Source organism: Anomaloglossus baeobatrachus, chromosome 5, assembly GCF_048569485.1.
Source record: "Anomaloglossus baeobatrachus isolate aAnoBae1 chromosome 5, aAnoBae1.hap1, whole genome shotgun sequence".
In the NCBI taxonomy this organism is placed as follows: Eukaryota; Metazoa; Chordata; class Amphibia; order Anura; family Aromobatidae; genus Anomaloglossus; species Anomaloglossus baeobatrachus.
Window position 1 is genome coordinate 343,149,628 of NC_134357.1, and position 27,500 is coordinate 343,177,127.

Genomic DNA, 27,500 nt, shown 5'->3' on the forward strand with positions numbered 1-27,500 from the left:
AAATGTGGTGTAAACACCTAAGTTGCAATAGGCAGATGCGCAATATTTTTGTGCATTTTGGTGTCTGCATGTCAGGCCGCGAGATACAGAGCTTGTTTTCTTACACGTGCAGTACCTGATACGTACCCATTGTGGGTTTTCCCTTTATAGTGCCGTGGTAGTCTGAATCAGACAACTATCCAGGTCTCTTAAGGCTGCTTTCACACCTCCGGTTTTTGCAGTGCGGCTAAATCCGGCTCTAAAACCTATGCAACGGATGCGGCGAAAAAAACGCATCCTTTGCATAAGTTTTTACACGCGGCCCGTCCGTTTTTTGCCGGTTGCGGCACACTACTGAGCATGCGCAGTGCAAAAAACCGCATGCGGCGGCCAGATGCGGTTTTTGCCGCATTGCGCTGCATCCGGTGTCCATAGGCATGCAATGGAAAAAGCGCCGCATCGGCCGTATGCGGCACAATGCATTTTTTTTTGCCGGACAAAGAAACGTGCCAGGCAACATTCCATACAGCCGCCGCATGGGCTAAATATGCCGCATCCGGCAAAAACCGGACCGAACGCAAGGCCATGCGGCACAATCCGGCACTAATGAAAGTCTATGCAGGAAAAAACGCAACCGGCGGCAAAAAAAAAAAACAGTTGCGTTTTTTCTGCAAAGAGCCAGATTGTGCTGCACAGCAAAAACCGGATGTGTGAAAGCAGCCTTAGCCGTCTGCCATTAACCTCTTAATACCTGGTTTCTATTCACCGCTGCAGTAGGTGGTTTTTCAATTGTCCAATACCCTGATACAATATAGACCCCTACCTTTATATCACTGAATAGTGATGCCTGTTCACTTTGGCAATCCCTATAGTGATTAATTCATCCTTTGATTTATGGGACATAGCAATACCTATATTTGGTTCCCCTTTATCCCATATGGACTACATATTGTGACTTTCCTCTATGGTGATTTACACTTGATGTTATTGAAGTATATAGGCAAGGTGGTGTAGAATTTTCCTGATATACGAGATTTTTCCTGAATTCACGTTGCTGCATCCCCGACCTCTTACTCACCTTCCTTTTCCTCCTTAAGATAAGTCCTGTTTGGAGACCAAATTGGTTGAAACGTCCTATCTAATGTGGACTTTGTTCATGACTGTATAATAAAGAACGAATTTGATTGAAAAGAACTTTTTTGCCTTTCCACTTTATTTGGGGTAGTGTGCCGGAGTTCTCCTATTCTTGCATGTCAGTACCAGCCATCTACAAAAATGTGGACTATGCAACGTTGTACGTCAAACTCAAAAGTGCCCATATGCTGCAGAAATTTGCTAGTCCCCAAATGGCGTACATTTCTGGCGCATGCTTAATGTGAAACACGTCTGTTTCATTAAGCAGTTAATGATGTTGCTTATTTGGGGTCAGTGTTCTGCAGAGAATGGCTCAGGTCGGCGTGTGCCGTGGCAGTCTTCGAAAATCGCTCCCTAAATGTTTGCATTGAACAGTTGATGGCAGGATTAGACTAGAGGGGCCCATTCATTATCACAGGTGTATCACACAGCAATCTTAATGAAGCTCTTGCTGGAGTACACTGACCTGATTCAGTCAGGTGCCTCTAAGACCCAGTGTTCTTGAAATAAAAAAGAAGACTGTGCACCGCACTGCTTACCTATATTGGAGGTAGTGTAGTATTCCCGTATCAGACACAATTCAGTGTGATTTTTCCTTGGTCATATCCTTGGCTTGTCGGGTGTCACAATAAAACTTTTATTCTGATCCTGATGGGTCCACAGGTCTCCTACCGAGGTGCTATTGCCCAGTTTAAGCAAATATATCCATAGAACAAAGGAAGACGGGCAGCACTCTCCGGTATTCTGGGACTATTTTATTTTTCAATGCTGACAGGTGATACAGACATGAGGGAATGGAGGGAGAGGAGCACGAGCTCGTGCTCCCTCTCCCTCCATTCCCTCATGTCTGTACAACCTGTCAGCATTGAAAAATAAAAAAGACCCAGTGTTCACAATCGCCAGAAATGTATGCCAGCTGGAGTGTTTAAAGGGAACCTGTCACCAGTTTTTTCTTTATTAAACTAAAAGTATCACCTTCTGCAGCTCCTGGGCTGCATTCTCTGAAGGTGCACCTTGTTCCTGACTAAACTTGTAGACCCCTGAAATAACTTTATAAAATCTGACCGCCAGGTATGCTAATTACCTTATCTAGTCAGGTGGGCGTGATAATTTTCTGCTACTTTTCCTCCCTCTGGCCACATTCACCTTCCTCCTTTCCTGATTGACAAGAATGGCACCACCATCATCATCCATGCTGCTCGGCCAAATCTGACGCAGGCGCAGTTAACTGCCACATCGCGGGCTAAGCAGGAAACATGGTTGTCGTCGCGTGCCGATGAGGTATTTGCACAGGCGCGAGATTATGATCGGCGCTGTGCATGAGCTCACCAGCCTCATCCTCGTACCTGACCATATTCTTGCGCAAACACCGCATCGGCTTGCACGAGGCCGAACTGTGCGAGCTGGGGGAATGACTGCACAGACGCTAGATTTGGCCGATCAGCGTGCATGATGACTGCAGAGTCATCACGTCAGTCATGAAATGAGGATGGTGAAGAAGGGCACAAGGAGGGACAGGAGACGAAAATGAGCCCGCCCATCTGAGCCCCACAGGTCATTAGCATACTTAACGGTCAGGTTTTATAAAGTTATATTTGGGGTCTGCATGGGGAGTCGGGGAACAAGGTGCACCTTCATAGAATGCAGGCCAGGAGTGACACTTTTGGTTCCATAGTGAAAAAACTGGTGACAGGTTCCCTTTAATGTCTCTTACCATGGAGACTCATGGGTCTGCATAAGAGCTTTGGACACTAAAGTTTTGCATATAAGGCTGTTTGTGCAAAAACTCATTTTGCTTAATAATTCCCTTTCTACCAAGAAGAATGACAAACCCGGCACTCCACAGGAGAAATTTGCAGAGGATGTAGGCTTTAATCAACATGACAATCCAATTTGACAATGTACATATTATGACGTTTCATTCTTGTGGACCTTAATCAGATAAATGTCTGCATGTAATACATGAGGACAAAGAGCTTTCTACCAAGGACACAATGGCTTTTCCTTTGTGCAGATGTGCTGATGGTGCGCCAGACTGGAACAAAAACTGTTCTGTTCATATTGATGCTATCTCTATAGTTGTGCCAGGGTAGCATTGGTACATTAGCAAGGCTTAAAAAAAAGTCGATTGTGTTTTGCAGAATACTAGTTTATTAATAACATCTGCTATAACCTACATTGAGTCATTTTCTGGACTGAAATGTTTAATTGATATGTCATTGTGTTCTTGAACGAATCATCCACTTACAATATGTCATTGCTCCCATTACATTGGAGAAATATAGTCGTCTTGTCCTCGGCCTGCCTCCTTCTCCCCTCCTTTCCTTTACATTGTGTACCCTCTATTGCCTTGTTCTCTCTGTAGCTTGCAGACACTGTGCCATCTGAACCCTTGTTTCTTGGGTATGTTCAGTCCTCTTCCCAAAGACTGAGAATATTACTTTCTCCTGTGTCATACCGCATACAGTTGAAACCAGAAGTTTACATACACAATCTTTAAAAAGACACACATGCATGTTTTTCTCACTGACATGAAATAAACCTTTCCCATTTTAGGTCAATTAGGAAACCAAATTAGTTTTGTCAAATACCAGAACGACAGAATGTATAAAGGCAATTTTATTACTTTCTGCAAAGTCAAAAGTTTAAATAAACTAAGGGGTACTTTGCACGCTGCGACATCGCTAGCCGATGATAGCGATGCCGAGCGCGATAGTACCCGCCCTCGTCGCACATGCGATATCTTGCGATAGCTGCCATAGCAAACATTATTGCTACGGCAGCTTCACACGCACTTACGTGGCCTGCGACGTCGCTCTGGCTGGAGACCCGCCTCCTTCCTAAGGGGGCGGGTCGTGCGGCGTCACAGCGACGTCACATGGCAGGCGGCCAATAGAAGCGGAGGGGCTTAGATGAGCGGGATGTAAACATCCCTCCCACCTCCTTCCTTCCGCATAGCCAGTGGAGGCAGGTAAGTAGATGTTCCTCGCTCCTGCGGCTTCATACACAGCGATATGTGCTGCCGCAGGAACGAGTAACAACATCGTACCTGTCGCTGCAACAAGATTATGGAAATGACACACTACACAGATCACCGATTTTCGACGCTTTTGCGATTGTTTATCGGTGCTTCTAGGCTTTACACGTTGCAACGTAGTTACCGGCGCCGGATGTGTCACTTTCGATTTGACCCCGACGAGATTGCAGTAGCGATGTCGCAACGTGCAAAGTACCCCTTAGAGTACTATGCCTCTAAATAATATGGGACAGCCTGTGTGATGTCATGTCTTTGCAAGCTTCTGATAGGATTATTGGCAACATCTGAGTTAATTACACACCTGTGGATGTATGATAATACACACATGAAACACACTACTTCTTTATGTAGCATCATGGGGAAAGTCCAAAGAAATCAGCCAAGATCTCATGAAGTGAATTTTCACAAGTCTGGTTCATCTTTGGGTAAAATTTCCAGATACCTGAAAGTGCCTCGTTCATCTGTACAAACAACTATTCGCAAGTACAAACAAGGTGGGAGTGTCCAGCCACCATACCACTCGGGAAGGAGACTGTTTCTGTGTACCAGAAATGAACGTGGTTTGGTCAGACATACGCATATCAACCCAAGAAAAAAAGCAAAAGACCTTGTAAAAATTCTGGCGGCTGCTGGTAAGATTGTGTCATTATCTTACAATGAAACGAGTACTGTATCAACATAGGCTGGAAGCCATTACTCCATAAAAACAAAAAATTGTTTGCAAATGCACAGAGGAACAAACATTAATTTTTGGTGACCTATCCTATGGTCTGATGGAACTAAAATGCAACTGTTTGGCCATAATAATCATTGTGTTTGGAGGAAAAAAGAAAAAGCTTTGAGCACCATCCCAACTGCGAAACACGGGGGTGGCAGCATCATGTTGTGGGGTTGTTTTGCTGCAGGAGGGACTGATGTGCTTCACAAAATAGATGGCATCATGAGGAAAGATTTGTGGCAAAACTGAAGCAACATCTCAAGACATCAGCCAGGAACTTAAAGCTTTGGGCGGAAATGGTCTTCCAAATGGACGCATACTGCCAAACGGTTACAAAGTGGCTTAAGGTTAAGAAATTCAATGTTTTGGAGTAGCCATCACAAAACCCTGATCTCAATCCTATTGAAAATGTGTGGCCAAAGCTGAAAAGGCCAGTGCGAGCAAGGCAACTTATAAACATGGCTCAGTTACACCAGTTCTGTTAGGAGGAATGGGCCAAATTCCTACCAACTATTGAGAAGCTTGTGGAAGGTTTATCTAAAATGTTTGACCCAAGTCATAGAGTTTAACCCCTTAACGACCGCGGGCAGTAAAATTACGTCCTAAATGTCATAATGTTACTGCCTGCGGTCCTCCGGCAGCAGCATGCCGCGATCGGCGCACATCTCAGCTGATTTTCACAGCTGAGATGTGTGCCTGCTAGGCACGAGCAGAATCGTTATCTGCTCGTGCCGATTAACCCCTTAAATGGCGCTGTCAATATGTGACAGCGCCATTATAAGCACGATCGCGGTAAACTTTTACTTACCGCCCGATACCGGAAGTCACGTGACGCGATCACGTGACTTCCGATAGTTGTCATGGTATCACAGGGTCATATGATGACTCCTGTACTACACATGACTTGCTTTCACTTTCGCTGTGCCAGCGGCACAGCAAAAGAGAGAGCGTATCTGCTGTTTACAGCTGTGTAGCAGTGATCAGCAGATACTGCAGAGCGATCGGATTGCTGATCGCAATAGCCCCCTAGGGGGACTAGTAAAATAAAAAAAAGTTTTAAATTAAAAAAAAAACAAAAAAACCTAAGTTCAAATCACCCCCCCCCATTCGCCCCATTGAAATTTAAAGGGTTAAAAAAAATAAAAAATATACACACTTTTGGTATCGCCGCGTTCAGAAACGCCCGATCTATCAAAATATAAAATCAATTAATCTGGTCAGTATACGGCATAGCGGCAAAAAAATTCCAAACGCCAAAATGACTTTTTTTGTTGCCACAACTTTTGCGCAAAATGCAATAAGAGGCGATCAAAACGTAGCATCTGCGCAAAAATGGTACCGTTAAAAATGTCAACTCGAGACACAAAAAATAAGCAGTCACTGAACCATAGATCCCGAAAAATGAGAACGCTACGGGTCACGGAATATGGCGTAAAACGTGCGCCACTTTTTTCGGACAAACTTTCGATTTTTTTTTTTTCTTTTTTTAACCCCTTAGATACAAGTAAACCTATACATGTTTGGTGTCTACAAACTCGCACTGACCTGAGGCATCACATAGATGCATCAGTTTTACCATATAGTGAACACAGTGAATAAAATATCCAAAAAACTATTGTACGATCACACTTTTTTTACAATTTTTCCGCACTTGGAATTTTTTTGCCGTTTTCCAGTACACTATATGGTAAAACTGATGGTTTCATTTAAAAGTACAGCTCGTTCCGCAAAAAATGAGCCCTCATATGACCATATTGACTGAAAAATAAAAGTTTCGTGTCTCAGAAAAATGGCAAAAAAAAAACGGAAAGCGAAAAATCGGCCGGTCGTGAAGGGGTTAAGGGCAATGGTACCAAATACTAATGAAATGTACAGTATGTAAACTTTTGACGTTGTAGAAAGTACTAAAAATGCCATAAAACATTTTCTCTCTCATTATTCTGGCGTTTGGGAAATATAAATAATTTTGGTTCCTAATTAACCTAAAACAGGAAAGGTTTATTCTGATTTCATGTCAGATAGTGAGTGGGGTTCACAGGGTGCAGTTTCTAATTGTGCAACGCACCATGTTGTGCTATCAAATATTGCGTGTCAAGGATATATTTCTTAAAGGGGTGGTTCACCCATTTTTTTTTTTCCCCCAATGATTCTCACTTACCATTGTCTGCATCTTCTGCATTGGCTTCTGTTTCCATTTCTGGCACTGAGCGGCGCTATCCTGCACGCTCAGTGCCAGTCACATGACCCCCTGGAGCTGTGGCCGTCTGCATCCTCTGACGTCCCGGCATTTCCAGGCTCTCAAACTGGACGGGTACGTCACAGGATACCGGCGCCACTCACAGTGATTGACTGGGCTGTGGGCAGTGACTACCGCACGTCACAGCCCAGCATCAAGGGGAGGATCCGGAGGACGCCAGTGTGTGTGGAGCGGTGAAGGCAGAGCGCGCGCTTACCAGCATTCAGCTGTGGGAGGTACGGGGTGCCAGTGTGGAGTACAGGGGGGGTTTCCTCCACTGAAATCCCCCCTATCACGCAAGTATGTGATCACACTGTCCACCCGCCCGCTGTGCTCAGCTGTCAGGAGAGCGGGCGGTGTCGGCAGTGTGATCATATACTCCCACCAGCAGCACAGGTGACCGGACGCGGAGTGAGTGTGTATGTGTGTGTGCATGTCATACTCACCTGTCTGCAGGGTCCCGGTGCCATGCCTGCTTCCAGCCACTGTCTCGGTCCCGCCGCTTCGGCTGTGTGCAGTCTCCCCGGGGCACGTACGAAGCTTGCAGGACCTGGCCGTGGATCACCTGATGCAGTCACCTGACGCATCAGCTGATCGATTCTTGTGGTGTCGCCGGCTTTTTCGCGCCCGGCCGGCTATCAGCTGATCCTGCTGTCAGGGGACTTCATCAGCTGATTACCGGCAGCTCCTGCAGCGATGGGACAGGATCATACTCCTGTCCAATCGATCGCTGCAGGAGCTGCCGGTAATCAGCACATAAGTGAGTATGTATTTATTTATTTTTTTTGCACTGATGCATCAGCTGATTGTATAATCGGCTTTTATACAATCAGCTGATGTGTGATGTGATTCAAGCACTTGATCCTGACACATCATCTGATCGCTTTGCCTTCCAGCAAACCGATCAGATGATATTGGATCCGGATTGGACGGCGCGGGACCCTAACCCAGGATTACTGCGGAGGGGGGTTTATTTCAATAAAGATGGAGTCACTAATTGTATTGTTTTATTTCTAATAAAAATATTTTTGTGTGTTGTGTTTTTTTTTTTTTTTTTTTTTTTTTATCATTACTAGAAATTCATGGTGGCCATGTCTAATATTGGCGTGACACCATGAATTTCGGGCTTAGGGCTAGCTGATAATATACAGCTAGCCCTAACTCCATTATTACCCGGCTATCCACCCGGCATCAGGGCAGCTGGAAGAGTTGGATACAGCGCCAGAAGATGGCGCTTCTATGAAAGCGCCATTTTCTGCGCTGGCTGCGGACTGTAATTTGCAGTGGGGGTGCCCAGAAAGCTTGGGCACCCTTCACTGTGGATTCCAATCCCCAGCTGCCTAGTTGTACCCGGCTGGACACCAAAATTAGGCGAAGCTCACGTCATTTATTTTTTTAAATTATTTCATGAAATTCATGAAATAATTAAAAAATAAAAAGGGCTTCTCTATATTTTTGGTTCCCAGCCGGGTACAAATAGGCAGCTGGGGGTTGGGGGCAGCCCGTACCTGCCTGCTGTACCCGGCTAGCATACAAAATATGGCAAAGCCCACGTCATTTTTTTTTTTTCTTTTTTGGCAAAAAACTGCATACAGTCTGGGATGGAGTATGCTGAGCCTTGTAGTTCTGCAGCTGCTGTCTGCTCTCATGCATACACTAGTGAATGGAGGATGCTGAGCCTTGTAGTCCTGCAGCTGCTATCTGCTCTCCTGCATACACTAGTGAATGGAGGATTCTGAGCCTTGTAGTTCTGCAGCTGCTGTCTGCTCTCATGCATACACTAGTGAATGGAGGATGCTGAGCCTTGTAGTCCTGCAGCTGCTATCTGCTCTCCTGCATACACTAGTGAATGGAGGATTCTGAGCCTTGTAGTTCTGCAGCTGCTGTCTGCTCTCATGCATACACTAGTGAATGGAGGATGCTGAGCCTTGTAGTCCTGCAGCTGCTATCTGCTCTCCTGCATACACTAGTGAATGGAGGATTCTGAGCCTTGTAGTTCTGCAGCTGCTGTCTGCTCTCCTGCATACACTAGTGAATGGAGGATGCTGAGCCTTGTAGTCCTGCAGCTGCTATCTGCTCTCCTGCATACACTAGTGAATGGAGGATGCTGAGCCTTGTAGTTCTGCAGCTGCTATCTGCTCTCCTGCATACACTAGTGAATGGAGGATTCTGAGCCTTGTAGTTCTGCAGCTGCTGTCTGCTCTCCTGCATACACTAGTGAATGGAGGATGCTGAGCCTTGTAGTTCTGCAGCTGCTGTCTGCTCTCCTGCATACAATGAACATTTTGAATAAGGAAATGACATCAGACCTTTTTTTTTTTTTTTTTTTTTTTTTTTTTTTTTTTTCATCAACAATCTTTAATGGCATTGTGCACTGATTAAAAACGCAGTGAGCAAAAACGCAGCAAAAAATGCACCAAATCGCAGCAAAAACGTGACATGCAGCACCGCAGGTGACAGAGCAGAGCAAGTTGGTGACATGCTGTGCCCTGACACAGTGTGCTGCATGTCACTGTATCCACTCTGGGACTTGTTGTGCAGGTGAACGGATGATACATGTCACTAACTGTCTCCACTGTGGTACTTGTTCTGCAGGTGAGTGTATACAGTTGGTACTATGCAGCAGAAATCACAGAGTGGAGACAGATAGTGACATTTAGCATCCGGTCACCTGCACAAGTCCCAGAGTGGATACAGTTAGTGACATGTAGCATCCGGTCACCTGCACAACAAGTCCCAGAGGGGAGACAGATAGTGACATGCAGCACACTATGTGTCAGAGCAGAGCATGTCACTGTCTCCACTCAGGGACTTGTTGTGCAGGTGAACGGATGATACATGTCACTAACTTGCTCCACTCAGTGACTTCTGCTGCATTGTTCCAACTGTATACACTCTCACCTGAACAAGTCTCAGAGTGGGACAGTTATTGACATGTATCATCTGGTCACCTGCACAACAAGTCCCACAGTGGAGACAGATAGTGCCATGCAGCATCCGGTCACCTGCACAACAAGTCCCAGAGTGGAGACAGATAGTGACATGCAGCACACTGTGTGTCAGAGCAGAGCATGTCACTGTCTCCACTCAGGGACTTGTTGTGCAGGTGACCGGATGCTACATGTCACTGCCTCCACTCTGGGACTTGTTGTGCAGGTGACCGGATGATACATGTCACTAACTGCACCACTCTGTGATTTCTGCTGCATAAAATAAATGAAAAATATGATATGTACTTGACTGGACTTTTTAATTATACCTGTGTATGAAAATATTAACTGTTTTAATCAATGTCAACTAAAAAAAAAATATTATTAAACAGATAACATTATTAACAGTTAAAGGGGTATTCCCATGTCCAAGATCCACTACTACTATGTAGTAGATGTAATAAGAATATTAGCAAATATATCGCATTATAAATGTAGTGTAGCTCTCGTGATAAGCCATGTCACTTACCTCATGGGCAGGGGCATTCCAACGGCCTAGGCATCAATGGCAACGAACAGTATCAACTTTCACTATATGATTGGTTGTAACCATGGATACCTTTTAGAGTTAATCACTTCCACATCAGGTAAGATACATGGCTAATCATGAGATGTATACTACGTTTCAAATTGCATATATTTGCTAATATTATTATTATAACCCCTCATACATATTGAGATAGGATCTTGGTGATGGGAATACCCCAAAACTAAAACGGACAAAGGAAAACAGAGAAATGCTGGACAAGCCAATAGTCACTTCATTTGACTACGTACTTGTCTGTCCTCACAGCACTCACAATACACCAAGTGAGTATTTGATGTTACAGTAATGAACCTGTTATGCTACTGCAAGTCTGCTTTTTTCTAAGTTTCATCCACATTATGAATACACTATATCTGGCCACAAACTACATTTTGATAGAGCGTGGACCGCTAAAGTGAAGTGACCACGTGATTGCATGTATGCAAATTGCATATTTTTAATAACACCCTCTCCTCTCCTAACAACGGAAAATCCTCTGAGCAACCAGAGCACACAATGTGAGGATTTTTAAGTCTGCAGTAACATAGTGGAACATAGTACCAGTTGACTTGGATTTCAAGACTACACAACCACTTTAACTACAAACATTAGCTAGACTAGTACTTTTTACACATGCAACGTTATTACATTTTAATATCGGGTTTCATGCTCTTCAACAATTTGTTGTTTATCCGGCTTCGGGATAGAAGCAATATTTGTTGGAAAATCTGGACGTTTGGACGTTTTTTCATTCTCTAAACTATTGTTTTCTGTAAAATAAAAAATGTAGTGCAATGGAAATTTGGAGACATTTCAGTATTTTATTAATGAGAAAAATAAACTTTAATAAATTTTCAAAATGGCTGCACTGCCTGGCGTTGTAATAGTAGAAGGCTTGAGTGGTGGAGACTTAGCTGTGATGGAGTCAGGGCAGAGTCTCAAGGAACACGATACTTTTTTCCATTGTGTGGCCATGAAAATCTTAGTGGCGAACATGGCCGTGTATCAGATCCCTACGATCACATAATGATGTATTATACTAAGGATACACCATCAATATAACAATATTGCTCTAAACATTTATTGTTACAGAATCTAATCTCCAATCCTCTAATGATTGCAGGGTTTATCACAACTTGAGCCACTCTGGGACTTGTGCAGTTGAGAGTGGAGAAAGTGTGTCCCATGCATGACAAGTAACAGTGTGGATTTCGGCTAAGTTCACACACTGCGTCGTTTTATTTAAGCGGTGTTTTTTTGCGTCAAAAAACCCCAAAAAAAACATACGTGGCAAACAGACGCGTTTTTACCGTGTTTTGGTGCGTTTTTTGCTCTGTGTTTTTATGCTTTTTTTTTATCAGAGAAAGATTGTTGAAAGAAAAAAAAAATAAAAATGTTCTGAAGTAATTTCCTTCTTCAATATGTTCTTCATTCTCCACTAGTGTATGCAGGAGAGCATACAGCTGCAGAACTACAGGGCTCACCATGCTCTATCCAGGACTGTATGCTGGAGGGAGAGGCAGGGGGAGCAGAACTACAAGGCTCAGCATCCTCCATTCACTAGTGTATGCATGAGAGCAGACAGCAGCTGCAGAACTACAAGGCTCAGCATCCTCCATTCACTAGTGTAAGCAGGAGAGAAGACAGCAGCTGCAGAACTACAAGGCTCAGCATACTCCATCCCGGACTGTATGCAGTTTTTTGCCAAAAAAGAAAAAAAAAATCACGTGGACTTCGCCATATTTTGTATGCTAGCCGGGTACAGCAGGCAGGTACGGGCTGCCCCCAACCCCCAGCTGCCTATTTGTACCCGGCTGGGAACCAAAAATATAGAGAAGCCCTTTTTTTTTTTTTTTTTTTTTTTTTTTTTTTTTTTTTAATTATTTCATGAATTTCATGAAATAATTTAAAAAAAAAAAATGACGTGAGCTTCGCCTAATTTTGGTGTCCAGCCGGGTACAACTAGGCAGCTGGGGATTGGAATCCACAGTGAAGGGTGCCCAAGCTTTCTGGGCACCCCCACTACGAATTGCAGTCCGCAGCCACCCCAGAAAATGGAGCTTTCATAGAAGCGCCATCTTCTGGCCCTGTATCCAACTCTTCTAGCTGCCCTGATGCCGGGTGGCTAGCCGGGTAATAATGGAGTTAGGGCTAGCTGTATATTATCAGCTAGCCCTAAGCCCGAAATTCATGGGGTCACGCCAATATTAGACATGGCCACCATGAATTTCTAGTAATGATAAAAAAAAAAAAAAAAAAAAAACACAACACACAAAAATATTTTTATTAGAAATAAAACACAACACAATTAGTGACTCCATCTTTATTGAAACCATCTTTATTGAAATAAACCCCCCCTCCGCAGTAATCCTGGGTTAGGGTCCCGCGCCGTCCAATCCGGATCCAATATCATCTGATCGGTTTGCTGGACGGCAAAGCGATCAGATGATGTGTCAGGATCAAGTGCTTGAATCACATCACACATCAGCTGATTGTATAAAAGCAGATTATACAATCAGCTGATGCATCAGTGCAAAAAAATAAATAAATAAATAAATAAATACATACTCACTTATGTGCTGATTACCGGCAGCTCCTGCAGCGATCAATTGGACAGGAGTATGATCCTGTCCCATCGCTGCAGGAGCTGCCGGTAATCAGCTGATGAAGTCCCCTGACAGCAGGATCAGCTGATAGCCGGCCGGGCGCGAAAAAGCCGGCGACACCACGAGAATCGATCAGCTGATGCGTCAGGTGACTGCATCAGGTGATCCACGGCCAGGTCCTGCAAGCTTCGTGCGTGCCCCGGGGAGACTGCACACAGCCGAAGCGGCGGGACCGAGACAGGGGCTGGAAGCAGGCATGGCACCCGGACCCTGCAGACAGGTGAGTATGACATACACACACACACATACTCACACACACACATACTCACTCACACACTGTATATATACACACACACACTGTGTATACGCACACACACTGTGTATACGCACACACACTGTATATACGCACACACACTGTATACACACACACACACACACACACATACACTGTATATACGCGCGCACACACTTTCTTCCCCTGGCTGTGTAGAGCTGCTGCTGTCTGTGTAATTGATCTCAGTGCACATCCACTGGGAAGAGGCAGGGAGGAGGGTTTGGGTGGGAGCAGAGTGGGTGTATTAGACACAATGGGTGTGTTAGATAAGCTAGACACCGCCCTAGAGCCACAAAGAATTCTGGGACTTGTAGGAACTGAACACAGGAAGTCAGAGGAGAGATTAACCCCATCAGAGCTGGAGCCAGCAATGAGCATGTGCTGCTAGTGCACAATGAAAGTTAATTTTGCTGAAAAAACATAATAGATGTGTTGAGGGGCACATATTAGCAAGATTTATCAGAAAAAAAAGAAACAGTTTTGGTAACTGGACAACTTCTTTAAGGGTTGATATTGATTTTTACATCCAGGTAGTTGACACTGAAGTCCCTGTACTCTTCCTGTTAAATCCTTTTACTTAGTTCTGTTTTTTCAGCATATGTAGGTCCATAAAGTTCAACCTTTCTTCAACGACTATACATTCTTTGTCACTAAAGCTTTGTATATTATTTAAGGTGCTTTCCACAAGGAGTAACTTTACCCCTGGACCCTTGTGTTTGGGCACCGGGAGGTATTGTAGTGCTGCAAGCTGTAAATTCGTGGAACTGAATGATTGTGGGCACTTACATGGATGAACTTGCTGTCTGTCCCTCTGTGAGCTCCCTTCTCTTTTGTCAACTGTTAACGGCCTTTTGTAATCTCCGAATTACATGTTCTGTGCCAGATTATCAGTGTGGTGTCCTCCCTGAGAACCTACTTTTTGTACGTTGACTTTTAGACCATTTCTTGTCCAAACGTGCAGAGCACATCAGCTAATTGACAAGTGACGTCTGGTTTTCTTACCTAAAGTCATAGATTTGCTCAAGCTAATCCTGTGATCTCGAGACTGCAGCTCATCAAGTAATGAAGTGAAATAGCTGCTTTTGCCCATCATAATGGAAAATCATGTACAGCGTGAAGTGCACCTTGGACATGGAGCTATCAGGTGCTTGCTGTCCCTGTTGATCACTGACTACACTTTTTTAAATAAGGCTACATAACTTGTGGGCTTCAGGCAAGACATGTGGGCATGTCTCAGACAATGGGTAGTATAGGTCATACAGCATCAAAATTCTGGGTGGGCACAATATCCTTCTAGGCGAATATTTATTGTTCTTTTGAAACAATGTTCTGTTATCCACCAAAATGTCTGATCCGGACTGAAAATGAAGGCTCCCTTCCATGAGTGACCCTCTAAGAATACAGAATACCGTCCGCTATGTCCTGGCTGCTGACTGACCGGTTCTAGTTTCCTAGCAGGAGTAAAGCTACAGGTCTAAGCACTCTCCTGATCTAGTCACAACAGCCGCATCTTTTCTTCTGTAATCTCTGGTAAATCTTTCTAGGACTGCTATATTGTAATAACCTCTTGGTAAGAAACAGGTGTTCATAGGGAAAATGTAGTAGGTTGTGCTTTCCTTCACAATGGAAAATTAAACCATATGCCGATGCCTCCTGCCCCCAATGTATTCCAAAGGGACACTCATTCATTTTGCAATAAGGGCCTAGTCGGACGTTTATGTAAGTGAATACAGTGGAAACTCTGTTAACGAGTAACCCAGTTAGTGAGTATTCCACTTTACAAGCAAAGCTTGCTGTGAATTTGTAACTCATTTTACGAGCAAGCTTTGCCGTGCGAGCAAAATACTCACCGCACACACTTCCGGTTCCGTACATCCACCGCGCTCTGACCCGCTCTTACAGTCCACACAAACACACACACGCGCACACACATTATGCTCACCTTATCTTCCTTTCCATCGCCGGCCTCATGGTTCTTGTAGTTTGCCGCTACAGGATTTGAATCGGTAACCATCGCAACGAGGGAGGAACTACCGCTGTCAGCTGCTACTCAAAGGCAGCACGCTGGCCAATCAGAGGTAAGCGGCTCCTGCCTTTGACGTCCGCGCGCTGGCAGCGGAAGTTCCTCCCTTGTCGCGATGGTTACCCAATACACATCAGGCCGGCGATGGAACAAGAAGGTAAGGTGAGCATAATGTTTGTGTATGTGTGTGATTAAAACACAAGGAAAAAGACCCTATGTGTATAATATCATGTTTAAATGTTATGGGGATATTTTGTAATCTTTTTAAAAAACGCTTTTGTTTTGTTTTTCCTTAGACTATGGGCCGTAGCTTTGAGGATTTTGATGGACAGGTAAGAATTCACTGTCATTTTGGAAAACTGTTTGGGTTATATGTACAGGCAGACGTCCAGCCAGCATTGTAGTTGACATCAATAGTTGAGGACTGGATGTAGCAACACAAAATTTCCTATATAAATTGACATTTAATCTGGAAATTGATGCCAACCATTTTATGTATTAATGCCCTACACCTGGCATTCATGAAAAAATGCATCATGTGGTGCTGTCACCTATGGAGATCACTGCATTTGCTCCTGGATGTCAGTGATCTGTACACAGACGTAGAGCCCTTATTTATATGCTTACAAATCCGTCTGCACAGGGAATCCTGTGACATCCTGGTGTTGCCTAGCAGACACCTAAGTTCAGGAGTCACTGCTTCTGCATTTGGGAACATGGCACTTAAGAGAATCTGTCAGCAGGTTTTTGCTACGTCATCTGAGAACATTTAGGAAAAAGGACCATGATTCCAACAATGTATCACTTAGGTGCAGCAATTGTGCTAGTTCTTAGATTAAGAATGTAACAGAGTTCGGAAAGTTAACCACAGCCCACTATATACATTGTCTATTGAGAGTGAGCTGCTTATTAGGTGGGGTGTGGTTGAACTAGCAGGCGTGTGAGCTGTACTCCTCGCACTGATATACTGGTGATCAAAATTGAATGAAAACATCAACAGCCTAATAAGTGGCATCCCTGAAATCTGGCTCAGCCTCTATCTGCTGTTGTCCTCAGATTACATAGCAAAAACCTACTGACATATTCCCTTTTTAATATGAACACTGTGCTCATGGTTTCCCAGTTGTTGGAAACTGATAGGGAGTCTTGCCACTGGTAGAATACAGATGCAGAGGGCATCAAAGGTGGCACATAAATTAAAGGGAAGGTATCGTAAAAAAAAAAAAAAAATAAATAACTGAAAAAATGTAAAGTAATAATGTTTTAATGTTTTCTTTAAATATTTGTTTTTAATTGAGCAAAATATTAAAAAAAATTAGTTTGATATTTTCCACTGTTAAACACTAGTGGGAGCAGCTTCTGAAATCCTAGTGGGAGCAGCTTCTGAAATCCTAGTGGGAGCAGCTTCTGAAATCCTAGTGGGAGCAGCTTCTGAAATCCTAGTGGGAGCAGCTTCTGAAATCCTAGTGGGAGCAGCTTCTGAAATCCTAGTGGGAGCAGCTTCTGAAATCCTAGTGGGAGCAGCTTCTGAAATCCTAGTGGGAGCAGCTTCTGAAATCCTAGTGGGAGCAGCTTCTGAAATCCTTTAGAAATCCCCCTGTAGAAAAAGCTCACATTACAGCTGCAGTAAAGTGTGCGGAGTCTGCATCTCCTGTGTGTGATGTCACAGCTCCCCCTCCTAATCTGAGTGTTTACAACAGATAATGGAGAATGACATGTAAGGAAATAGTGCGGAGCCATTTTGTTGGTGACCAGAAATGTCTAAAGTGTCACCAAGGACAGCAGGAGTATCACACAGAATATGATTAGATACACGGCTCAGCAGACAGTATCACACAGGATAGGATTAGATACATGGCTCAGCAGACAGTATTACAGGATAGGATTTGATACATGGCTCAGCAGATAGTATCACACAGGATAGGATTAGATACACAACCCTGCAGACAGTATCACCGGTACACACACAGGCCGACAGGTGGCAGGCGGAAGGGAGGGAAGGTTGAGCAGGGGGGTGTTTTTGGAGACTGTAGCAGCGGCGGTACTCACATGCAGTGGCACACGCACGCGCGGGCAGAGCGGGGGCTGTGTAGAGCAGAGGGAGGGGGTGTCATTAGAGACTGTAACAGCGGGGGGTAGTAGCGGGGGCAGAGCAGGGGCTGGGGAGAGCGGAGGGAGGGGGTGTCATCGGAGACAGTAACGGCGGGGGGGTAGGAGTGGTAGTAGCGGGGGCTGGGGAGAGCGGAGGGAGGGGTGTCATCGGAGACGGTAACGGGGGGAGGTGAGGGTAGGCGGCCCGTACTCGTTCATCCCGGCGGTTGACAGGGGTACAGTGGAGCAAACAGCATACGCTGTGAGCTCCACAATGATGGCACTGATCTCCTCCCTCTGATGTGATCTGGACAGCCCAGGGGGCGCCCCAGGTTACAGCAGACGCCCACTGTAATGTTACTGATGGGGTCGGATCCCGACCACTGTTCTCTATGCTTAGGGGCTGCCATAAAGGAGTGAGTAACTGTCATTACACACACAGCAAATCCAGCATAGCAGCCCCCAGTGCCGCCAATAAAATTAGAATTAAATATATAAAGCAGTGATTTTTCATTTTGTATTAAAAATACTTGATTTCATAATCACTATTTTTAATACAAAAATAAAAAAACACGATACATTCCCTTAAGATGTCTAACTCCAACTCTGTGCCATTCGGCTCTCATGTGACATAGGCAGGATGAGGTTGACTGAGAACCAATGGATGTCATGGATTTGTCTGATGTACATTTACCTGGTAAACTCACCCTTTCTATCGGCCTTTTATGGATCCAGAGAACAAACAATTGGTAGTGAAGGAGGGCAGTAACTATTCTGAGCTACAGGAGGCTGCACTGCACAGTTAGGCAGTAATTAATCATCTATGGGGGTGGAATTGGATTTTTTTTTTCCTTTTTTAGAATAAAATGTAGTTTTTAAATAAACTTGTATTCCGCTGGGGTACTGGAGTTCAATATCACAAAGTTGTGATCTTTTTAAAATTTCCCAAATGACAGATAAGCCAGGAACATGTGGATAATGAAAACCCCAAGCACATCAACTAGTAAACCCCAAAAATGACAGATTGCGAAAAGGCTTAGAAGTAGTACAAAAGCCATATTGAATTTTGGTACAATACTGTATAACCACAGAGCTGGAGAATTTCTGTAGTCTGTATAGTTCATTCTTATACGAACCTAAACAGCACTCCTTTCTGTATTGCGTGGGTTGTCTATTGTCTTTTGGACGGCAGGTGATATATGGCCGATGTGCGTAGTCTGTACCAGAAGACTTCTATTATGATATTTTATTGATCCCAAGGGAAATAGTATCACAGGAACAGAACATAGACTTGTAATAGTTACAACATAACCGTAGAATTGACAGAACATAGTCAGGCATTGTTTTTTATTAACCGGTCATACACAATTGGTACACCAATACAATCACATTCACTTTGATTTCACCCTTAGGTAAGTGTTATACATTCCCATAGCACCCAGCACAAACTATTTCTTGTATCTTTCCTTCTTACATCTTGGTAGTATTAGACAGTTACTGAATGTGCTACTTTGTCTCATGAACAGTTCCTATAATGGGTGTGTATTATTCTTCGTCATCATCATGCACTTCTTCTGATTTCTCTTCTCCACTACCACCTAAAGTGTCACGATAGTGGCCCACTGCCCACCGAGCTTGCCTTGTTGATGAGCTTATTGGCATCAGCCACTCACACACTACTTCCCCAGCTTATGGTTGCGAAAAAGATGGCACTTGTCACTATAGGCTGTTACAACATTTCGCCACACAGATTGAACGACCTTAGTTTCCATAGGAAGTACAGTTTGTTCATTCCCCTTCTTGTAAAACCTCTGTATGGAACCTCCAATCTAGTTTGCTGTCCAAGTGGCAACCCAAATAGTTGTAGCTCTGCAATTTCTCATCCACCTTCATAGCCGACATCTTTTTGGCTAGTAAAAGTGGCTGTAAGATATTAAACACACTAGGGCAATCCAAGAACATTGCGCACACGGTGGTTCCACAATTGTCCAAAACTGAATGTACTGTATGTATCAGACATAACAGCATTGTCCACCCGTAATCTGCTGGTAAGCAAACTGTAGAGGGTCAGCAAAAGCCCTCACCCTCGAACTCAAGTAAGCACTAATCTTTCCAAGGACGTCATAGCTTGCGATATTAAGGAAACTGTACGATGGTCATTTGGGATGCAGGAAAAATAGTCTTGGGTACCAGAACCAGGAGGAAGTCTTCCATAATACTGGTACCCTCCTGTGGTTTGTAGACTCCAGTTAAATGGGTACTGAAAGATGGCACACAGCTGGTTTGCACACAGTGTGAAGACACGTGGACAGAGTCCATCTGACACCGCTGCTTTACCTATGTTTAGTTTTCTAAATTGTCCCCTGACATCTTTTTGGGAGACTATGAAATCAGTTGTTCATCCCCCCAATATCAATGTTGCAGATGGTTCCCCAGCTCCATCACCTCCCCGCATTCATTTCATTATCCCTGTTAGCCTATTAGTTCCTAAAATGACGTGCTATGGTGACTATAGGGCAGATGGGACAAGATCTAGGCCTGCCAAAGCCTTGATCTATTGATTTACTAGAATAGTACTGTGCAGGAAGACTCCTCTTTAGGGTTCGTACAATCAGCCAACCCAGCTTGCCATAACCCTATAGGTCTAAAATGTATATTGCAGTCTGGCATGCTGGGAGTTGTAGTTTTACAATTGAAGATTCACAGAATAAAAACTGCATTCTAGTGACTGAAGTATCCTTGAGGCCAAATTCCGGTTCTTGTCGCACCCGTACTTACACAGGGGCTGCGGCGTGAGCTATGGATAATGCAGCGTGTTTGTCTCCAGTCTCCCGTCATCCTTATTACAGGTTGTAATCCACTTAGTCACCTACTAATCCACTCTGCTCCTACATTGCTAATGTTGCTTTCTGGAAGTCCTGTTGTTCCTGTGTCGCCCTTATCATTCACTTTACCTATGGCATACTTAGATGTAGACCGCATAGACTTTAACCTGGTTCCATCGGTAAGTTTGGGGTTGGTTATCTCCCAGTTGTGAAGGAGGATTTTCTGTATTCAATACGCCATGTAGATGGTGACCGGATTTATCTGAAGGTTATTGACTGTCATGTGACTGGCAATCCTTTTATATTTGCTCACATTGAAGTGTAGGTTTAATCGCCACCTGTGGTTTTTAATGTTAATGTCATTAACCTGTTATTTTCTGCACACAGTGCACCTGTTCTAGCCATGTATTTTCTGTTGTATGTAGGAACATGACATTGAGACTGCTTTTGGAGTGGTGCATGTCACCATGAGGGGCACCCCTAAAGCCAAGAGACCAGTGATTCTTACATACCATGACATCGGCCTGAACCGTGAGTATCTCTGCTTTTCTGATCCGTTTACTTATATAGAATGTGCGTTATCTGACAATGTGCTGCACGTGTCGTCCTTGTCCTTATGTGACACGACCGCAGAGCAGTGTCTATACATTGTGCCCAGGCTCGAGGAAGGGGGGGGGCGCAGTCTGTAACGTTTTCATGCAGGGGGATCAGTTCTGTTGTCATTGATGAAAGGGAAGCCCTCCGCCTCAAAAAAGATAATTAGGCTAAAAAAATGTACAATACTGATCTGCCAGTGATTGCGCATTGTAAATATTATGGCATGTGGCTGTAAGAGCTGTGTGGATTGGGCCCAATCTGTCTGCTGGGGTTTGATGGCAGCATTTAAGTAGTTGATCTCCTGGACCAGCTCCATTGCCCCTTCTCCACCCCCTCCCTGATAGTATTATGGAGAACGCATGGGTTGATATGGCAGCTGAAGGCCTCTTTAACGGACATCTTGGCCCCATTGTGAAGACCCGAGGCTGCCGGGAGGAAACAAGTTCATTCCCTCCTTGTAGCAGGACTTTCAGTGCTGCTGACGCACAGCTATAGTACAGTATTAACCTGCAGATTAACCCAACCCCATATCAGCAGGTTAGAAGTGTGTTTGTGTGTGTTTTTTTGTTTTTTTAAAATTGGTTCATTCTTAAGTTTAGCATCACCGAACTCATACTGACCTGAAGAATCATGTTGCCAGGTCCTCACCATATAAACACTGTTGTAAAGGCAAAACCCAAGAAACTGTGGCTCAGTTATTTTATTTTTTTTTTATTTTTCTTCACAATTTATTTTTCAGTACATTAGTTTGTGAAGTGAGTGATGTTGTTCAAAACTAAAACTTGCCCTGCAAAGAAAAGAAAAAAATCTTGCTTGACTGCTAACAGATACATGCAAAGTTTTCAATTTTGGTAGAAGGGGAATAAAAAAATAAAGCTCCAAACCATAAAAAGAATTCCAGGCAGTAAAGGGTTTAACCTTTTTCCTCCCGACACGTTATTGGTGGATTTGATGCCTTTTACAATATGTAATGCAGAGCACACTGCATTTAATTTCAAGTACAGTAGTTTTTAATTTTTTTTTTTTTATTTTTTGTTTTACTTTTGTAAGTGTCGCAGTTGACTAATGAATGAACTTATGAACTGCTGACCGTTTAATATGTTACAGGCTCTTTAACTGAAAATCAGAGGAGGTCTTTGCCCTGAGACACCCATTAATCACTCCAAAGATCCCCTGACCCATCCTTCCAAGGAATGCCGCCTTCCTGCCCGCATGTGCCCCACATAGGGCAGTGTATAGTTGCAATGTAGCTTTTTTTTTTTTGCCTTCTATCGAATCCAAAGGGGTTGTTGACCTTTTGAGAATTTGCGTTTGGGGCAAACTCTCACTTTTACATCTGGCATTCTGTTTAGCTTCTGTATCCTGTGTGATACTGTATTGCCACCTGTGGAATCCGTTAATGAGATGGGCAAGAGATAAAATGTAGATCAATTCACTGGAAAAGTAGTGCAAATGTGTGAATTTTTTGTTAGCACGTCAAGATGCCAGTATATAATGGTCTGTGTTTTTGCTGTTTTCTTTCATCGTAATGCTATAGAACATATCACTATTACCATCACATCCAGACGCAACAAGGATCAGATTGTTAGTGCGCCCTCTTGTGGGAATAAGATGAAACTGAAAATGATTTCTTGACTGCTAAAAACTAATCATGACGCCTCCACAATGCGTCATCAGGCAATTTTTTTTTTGGTGAGAAGTAAACAGATGGGCAGTATAAACTATGGCTATGTCTTGTGCCTGCTTGCGTCTCTCATTATACTGTACATGTACGGTCATCCCAATAACACTTGAATATCATGAAGACCAGCCTGTTAGTATGGAGAATGTATCCCTGATCTGCTGGCTCTTTTCTTCTGCTGTCTGTGACTTGTGAGCTAGGTCTCTTCAGCTAATGGAAGTCATTGTATTCTAGATAAATCCTGCTTCAGCACATTCTTTAATTATGAAGACATGCATGAAATCACCCAGCACTTTGCCGTGTGCCATGTGGATGCACCAGGTCAGCAGGTGGGAGCTCCCCCGTTCCCCAGTGGGTAAGTTCAGTCATTGGTTTTTAGTATGTGCTTTGGGTAAATGCACTTGCTATGCAGAGTAAGATCCTTGGCAGCAGTTTTTTGTTTTGTTTTTTTTTTTTTAATTTTCTCTCTCTAGCCTCAGTATTGGCAGTGAGGAGACAACTTCTTTGCTTTTCATGGAGAATTGTTTGTCGATTTCAGGTACCAGTACCCGACAATGGATGAGTTGGCTGAGATGTTATCTGCCGTCCTTAACCACCTAAGGTAAATAACATTAACATTTCTAGCAGGAATAATAAAAAGTATTTGGAAGTGGGAAGAAATAAGAAATTTAAGGCCACTTCACACATGAGATCGCGAACGAGGTCGTTGCTACGTCAGTTTCTGTGACGCAACGACTTCACTAGCGATCTCGTCATGTTTGACACGTACCAATGATCCGCCCCCTGCTGTGAAATCGTTGGTCGATGCTGAACAGCCTGGCCCATTTTTGGCTCGTTGGAGTCCTGCTGGGCAGGATGGATCTGTATGTTTGACACCTACCTACGATTACGTTAACTACCTAGATTAGAACTTTAGTGTGGCACATAGGCATGTAGTTGCGTCCCCATTTCCGCTCCCCCTCTGCACCGATTGGTTGGCGCTAATAAACACTTGGGAACGAAGGAGGGATGAATCCGGGTGCAGATGCAGCTTCGATCCGAAAAGCAAGCAAGCAACCGGGTACAAAGTACGAATGAATCAGGGTGGAGTCGCAGGTTCTATTCTCAAAACAAAGCTCAAAAGAAGTGACAAAGGATGACGCGATACAAAAGTTACCTTTTAGGCCCGCCCAATCAGAACGCAGTATTGGCCACCAATCGGAGCGGAGGGGTGTGGAAAAGGCGACGCAAATGCACGTCTACATGGCTCACTGCGTTTCACTATGCCCCTAATAGAGATCGGAATCGTTACCACAGCTGTTGTGTGACAGGGTCCCGACGATTTACAAGATCGTTATACGGGTCGCATGCTCGTTCCTAAAGTCGGTGTATGTGTGACACCTCACATACGATTTCACCAACGACTCAGCAACGATCCGGGAACTGTGACGTAGTAGCGATCTCATTCACGATCTCGTTATGTTTGACTGGACCTTTAGTTAACATTCTCTTCATATGTATAAGGAAATTTTGCAGTAAAAGGCATTGAAATAATTCAAGCTTCATGTTTTCTGTGGCTCCCAGGGTGCATAACAAATTCTTCAGAAAATAAATATATATATATATTTTTTTTTTGTATTTCCAGCCTGAAAACCGTCATCGGAATTGGGGTTGGAGCTGGCGCCTATGTCTTGTCCAAGTTTGCTGTGAGTACCCTGCGTCTTCCTATCCCAGATTGAGAGGACAAAGGCAAACCTTTATAGAAGGCCCATGCCTTTAAGGCCTTCTTGAGATCCCGTAATTGTGGCAGTGAATGGTCTGAAATCATCCGTCTTATCACTTATTTTCAGAAGATCATTTTCACTGGATTTCCCCTTTACTGCGCTTTTTCTTAGATAAGCTTTGTCACATGTCTTTGGACATTACATGCAATATAAACCTAATGTGAAGCTTTGCTGGTCCTAGGTAAAGCTAAACCTATACTTTTCTATACTGTAAAGTAATGGATCACATTTGGCAGAAGTTCTCCTGTGTAAATCAAAGGCAGAATCCACTTGTGCATTGTGTTGGTTGTTCCTTGCAGATTTCGCTCTTGTTACCTAGAAAGTGGTGACATTCACAGCATGCTGGTCTCTTCATGCAGAAAATGATTAGTGTGGATGAAATTTAGCAAATCTCTGCATATCCATAGAGAAAAACTTGCCACATGTGACTTCAGCCTGAGAGTATAGTACAGAATCTGCGCTGCTTTACCATAGTCTCCGGAGATCAACCTGTGCTAACCGAATTCAGCGATTATCCCCTTACTGCAGCTTTTGTATTTCTATATATATTTTTTATATTCTATCTGTTGGATCAACCTTCCTAATCCGTCTCCATAACGTGCATGCCCATGTAGAGTTGGATGGAATGATATGTTGATATATGCGTTCCGATGTCTTATTCCAGAGAAATCCACATGCTTTTAATAAGACGTTGTATTGCAAATATTAAGGTAGAACGTTGAATAAAATAGGACCTTTATGCCCATATAGAGGGCTTAGGAGGATTGATTCTTGAGGCCAGATCCCCTGTACAGTCATACAGCAGAGCCTCTCCTGAGAGCTTCTGTATCAGAGAACTTATGGCCGTTGTATAGTTGCCTAAGGGCCACTCCATAGTTACGGGTGTTACATGTATAAGGAAATATGCTACATTAATTTTTATGGTAGAAACATATATGTTGTAATATATTTTCAACTTGTTTGGTGTAACTGCAGCTTCTAATAAAATAGCTTTTTTTTTTTTTTTTTTTTTTTTTTTTTTTATAAAACTGGGTGCTACAGTTGCACAAAGTCTGCATCTCTTGGCAGGAAAACCGCTTCAAAAACGTGATGCATTTTTGATGCGTGTTTTTGCATGCAATTTTTCTTTGTTTTTCTTGCATTTGGGGTGGAAAAACCGGTACAAGAATATTTCTGCACCAAATCTGCAAGGGGGAAAGAAGCAATGTAGGCACAAAACTTCAGGATTCTCATTGACTTTGCTGGTATAAGGATTTGCATGCAATTTTGTGACATAACTGCTCTAAAAAAAACGCATCAAGAATAAAAATGTGATAAAAACACACTGTGCACATAGCCTAACACTCCCATCAACTAGGCCAGCATGATAAAAATGTAATATATAAGGATTACAGCTTGTCTAAAATGACAATTTACATTTTTGGTTTTTTTTCAGCAACATCCTCACTTGAAGTGAATTACCGTGTATATACTCGAGTATAAGCAAATTTTTCAGTTATTTTTTTTTTTTTAAGCTGAAAATGCCCCCCTCGGCTTACACTAGAGGTGGGGTCCCACAAAAAAAAATTATTCTCACCTCTCCTCAGTTCCTGCGGTGCCTCAGCTGCTCCTTGTAGACCCCCTCCGTGATAGCGTCTGATGCACGGGTGTGCGGTCTGCTGTCATGTCTTTACTGCAGTTGAATGCAGCAGTGCAGTAAAGCAACCAACTGCTGTAAAGCACTGACTGCAGCGGTGGCTCCGTGTACAGGATGCTATCACGGAGGGGTCTATGCCTGCGGTCTGCAAGAGGCACCCCTTGATTGCGTCCCGGGCACGGAACCACCGCTGCAGGATTCCATTGTGGGTTTACAGCAGTTAAATGCTTTACGGCGGCAGCGGTGCGCAAAGCATTCAGCTGCTGTAAAGCGCTGATGGCAGCGGTGGCTCCGTGCACTGGACATAATGATCAAGGTGTGCCTCTTGCAGACCGCAGAGGAACCAAACTGTGGACAAGAGAGCGCAATAGTCTTAACTGATACAGTGAGGAAGGATGTTAATGGAAAAACTCACCTATAGGGGTTGTGCCAGTCACAACTCCTATATTGGCGTGATTTATAGGGTGAATCAGCTGCAGCCCTGAAAATGTATGGATATAACTGGTTGTAGAGGAGATCGGGTTTTATGCCGTGCTTTTCACCAATTCCAGGAGGCAGATAGGGTTAATTCATGTATTTTATTAAACCAGAACAGATCTACGCGTTTCAAGGGACTCCGCCTTCTTCCTCAGGACGTGTTAATTATCCTGTCATTAACACGTGTCCTGAGGAAGAGGTCTGAGTCCCTTGAAACGCGTAGATCTGTTCTTAGGGTTAATCCATGTCTTTTATTAAACCAGAACAGATCTACGCGTTTCAAGGGACTCCGCCTTCTTCCTCAGGACGTGTTAATTATCCTGTCATTAACACGTGTCCTGAGGAAGAGGTCTGAGTCCCTTGAAACGCGTAGATCTGTTCTTAGGGTTAATCCATGTCTTTTATTAAATAAGAACAGATCTACGCGTTTCAAGGGACTCCGCCTTCTTCCTCAGGACGTGTTAATTATCCTGTCATTAACACGTGTCCTGAGGAAGAGGTCTGAGTCCCTTGAAACGCGTAGATCTGTTCTTAGGGTTAATCCATGTCTTTTATTAAATAAGAACAGATCTACGCGTTTCAAGGGACTCCGCCTTCTTCCTCAGGACGTGTTAATTATCCTGTCATTAACACGTGTCCTGAGGAAGAGGTCTGAGTCCCTTGAAACGCGTAGATCTGTTCTTAGGGTTAATCCATGTCTTTTATTAAATAAGAACAGATCTACGCGTTTCAAGGGACTCCGCCTTCTTCCTCAGGACGTGTTAATTATCCTGTCATTAACACGTGTCCTGAGGAAGAGGTCTGAGTCCCTTGAAACGCGTAGATCTGTTCTTATTTAATAAAAGAC

At 43.7% G+C, this 27,500-nt stretch overlaps 1 protein-coding gene across 1 annotated transcript in view; it reads left to right on the forward strand.

The window, feature by feature from the left end:
- NDRG3 (NDRG family member 3) overlaps positions 1-27,500 on the forward strand; it is an 82,547-nt gene that overhangs the window by 28,780 nt on the left and 26,267 nt on the right. Inside the window, exons 3-7 of the mRNA XM_075349866.1 lie at positions 15,880-15,915; positions 20,925-21,030; positions 23,012-23,132; positions 23,316-23,378; positions 24,402-24,462. Coding sequence (XP_075205981.1) covers positions 15,880-15,915; positions 20,925-21,030; positions 23,012-23,132; positions 23,316-23,378; positions 24,402-24,462 — 387 coding nt within the window. The remainder of the gene's footprint in view (positions 1-15,879; positions 15,916-20,924; positions 21,031-23,011; positions 23,133-23,315; positions 23,379-24,401; positions 24,463-27,500) is intronic.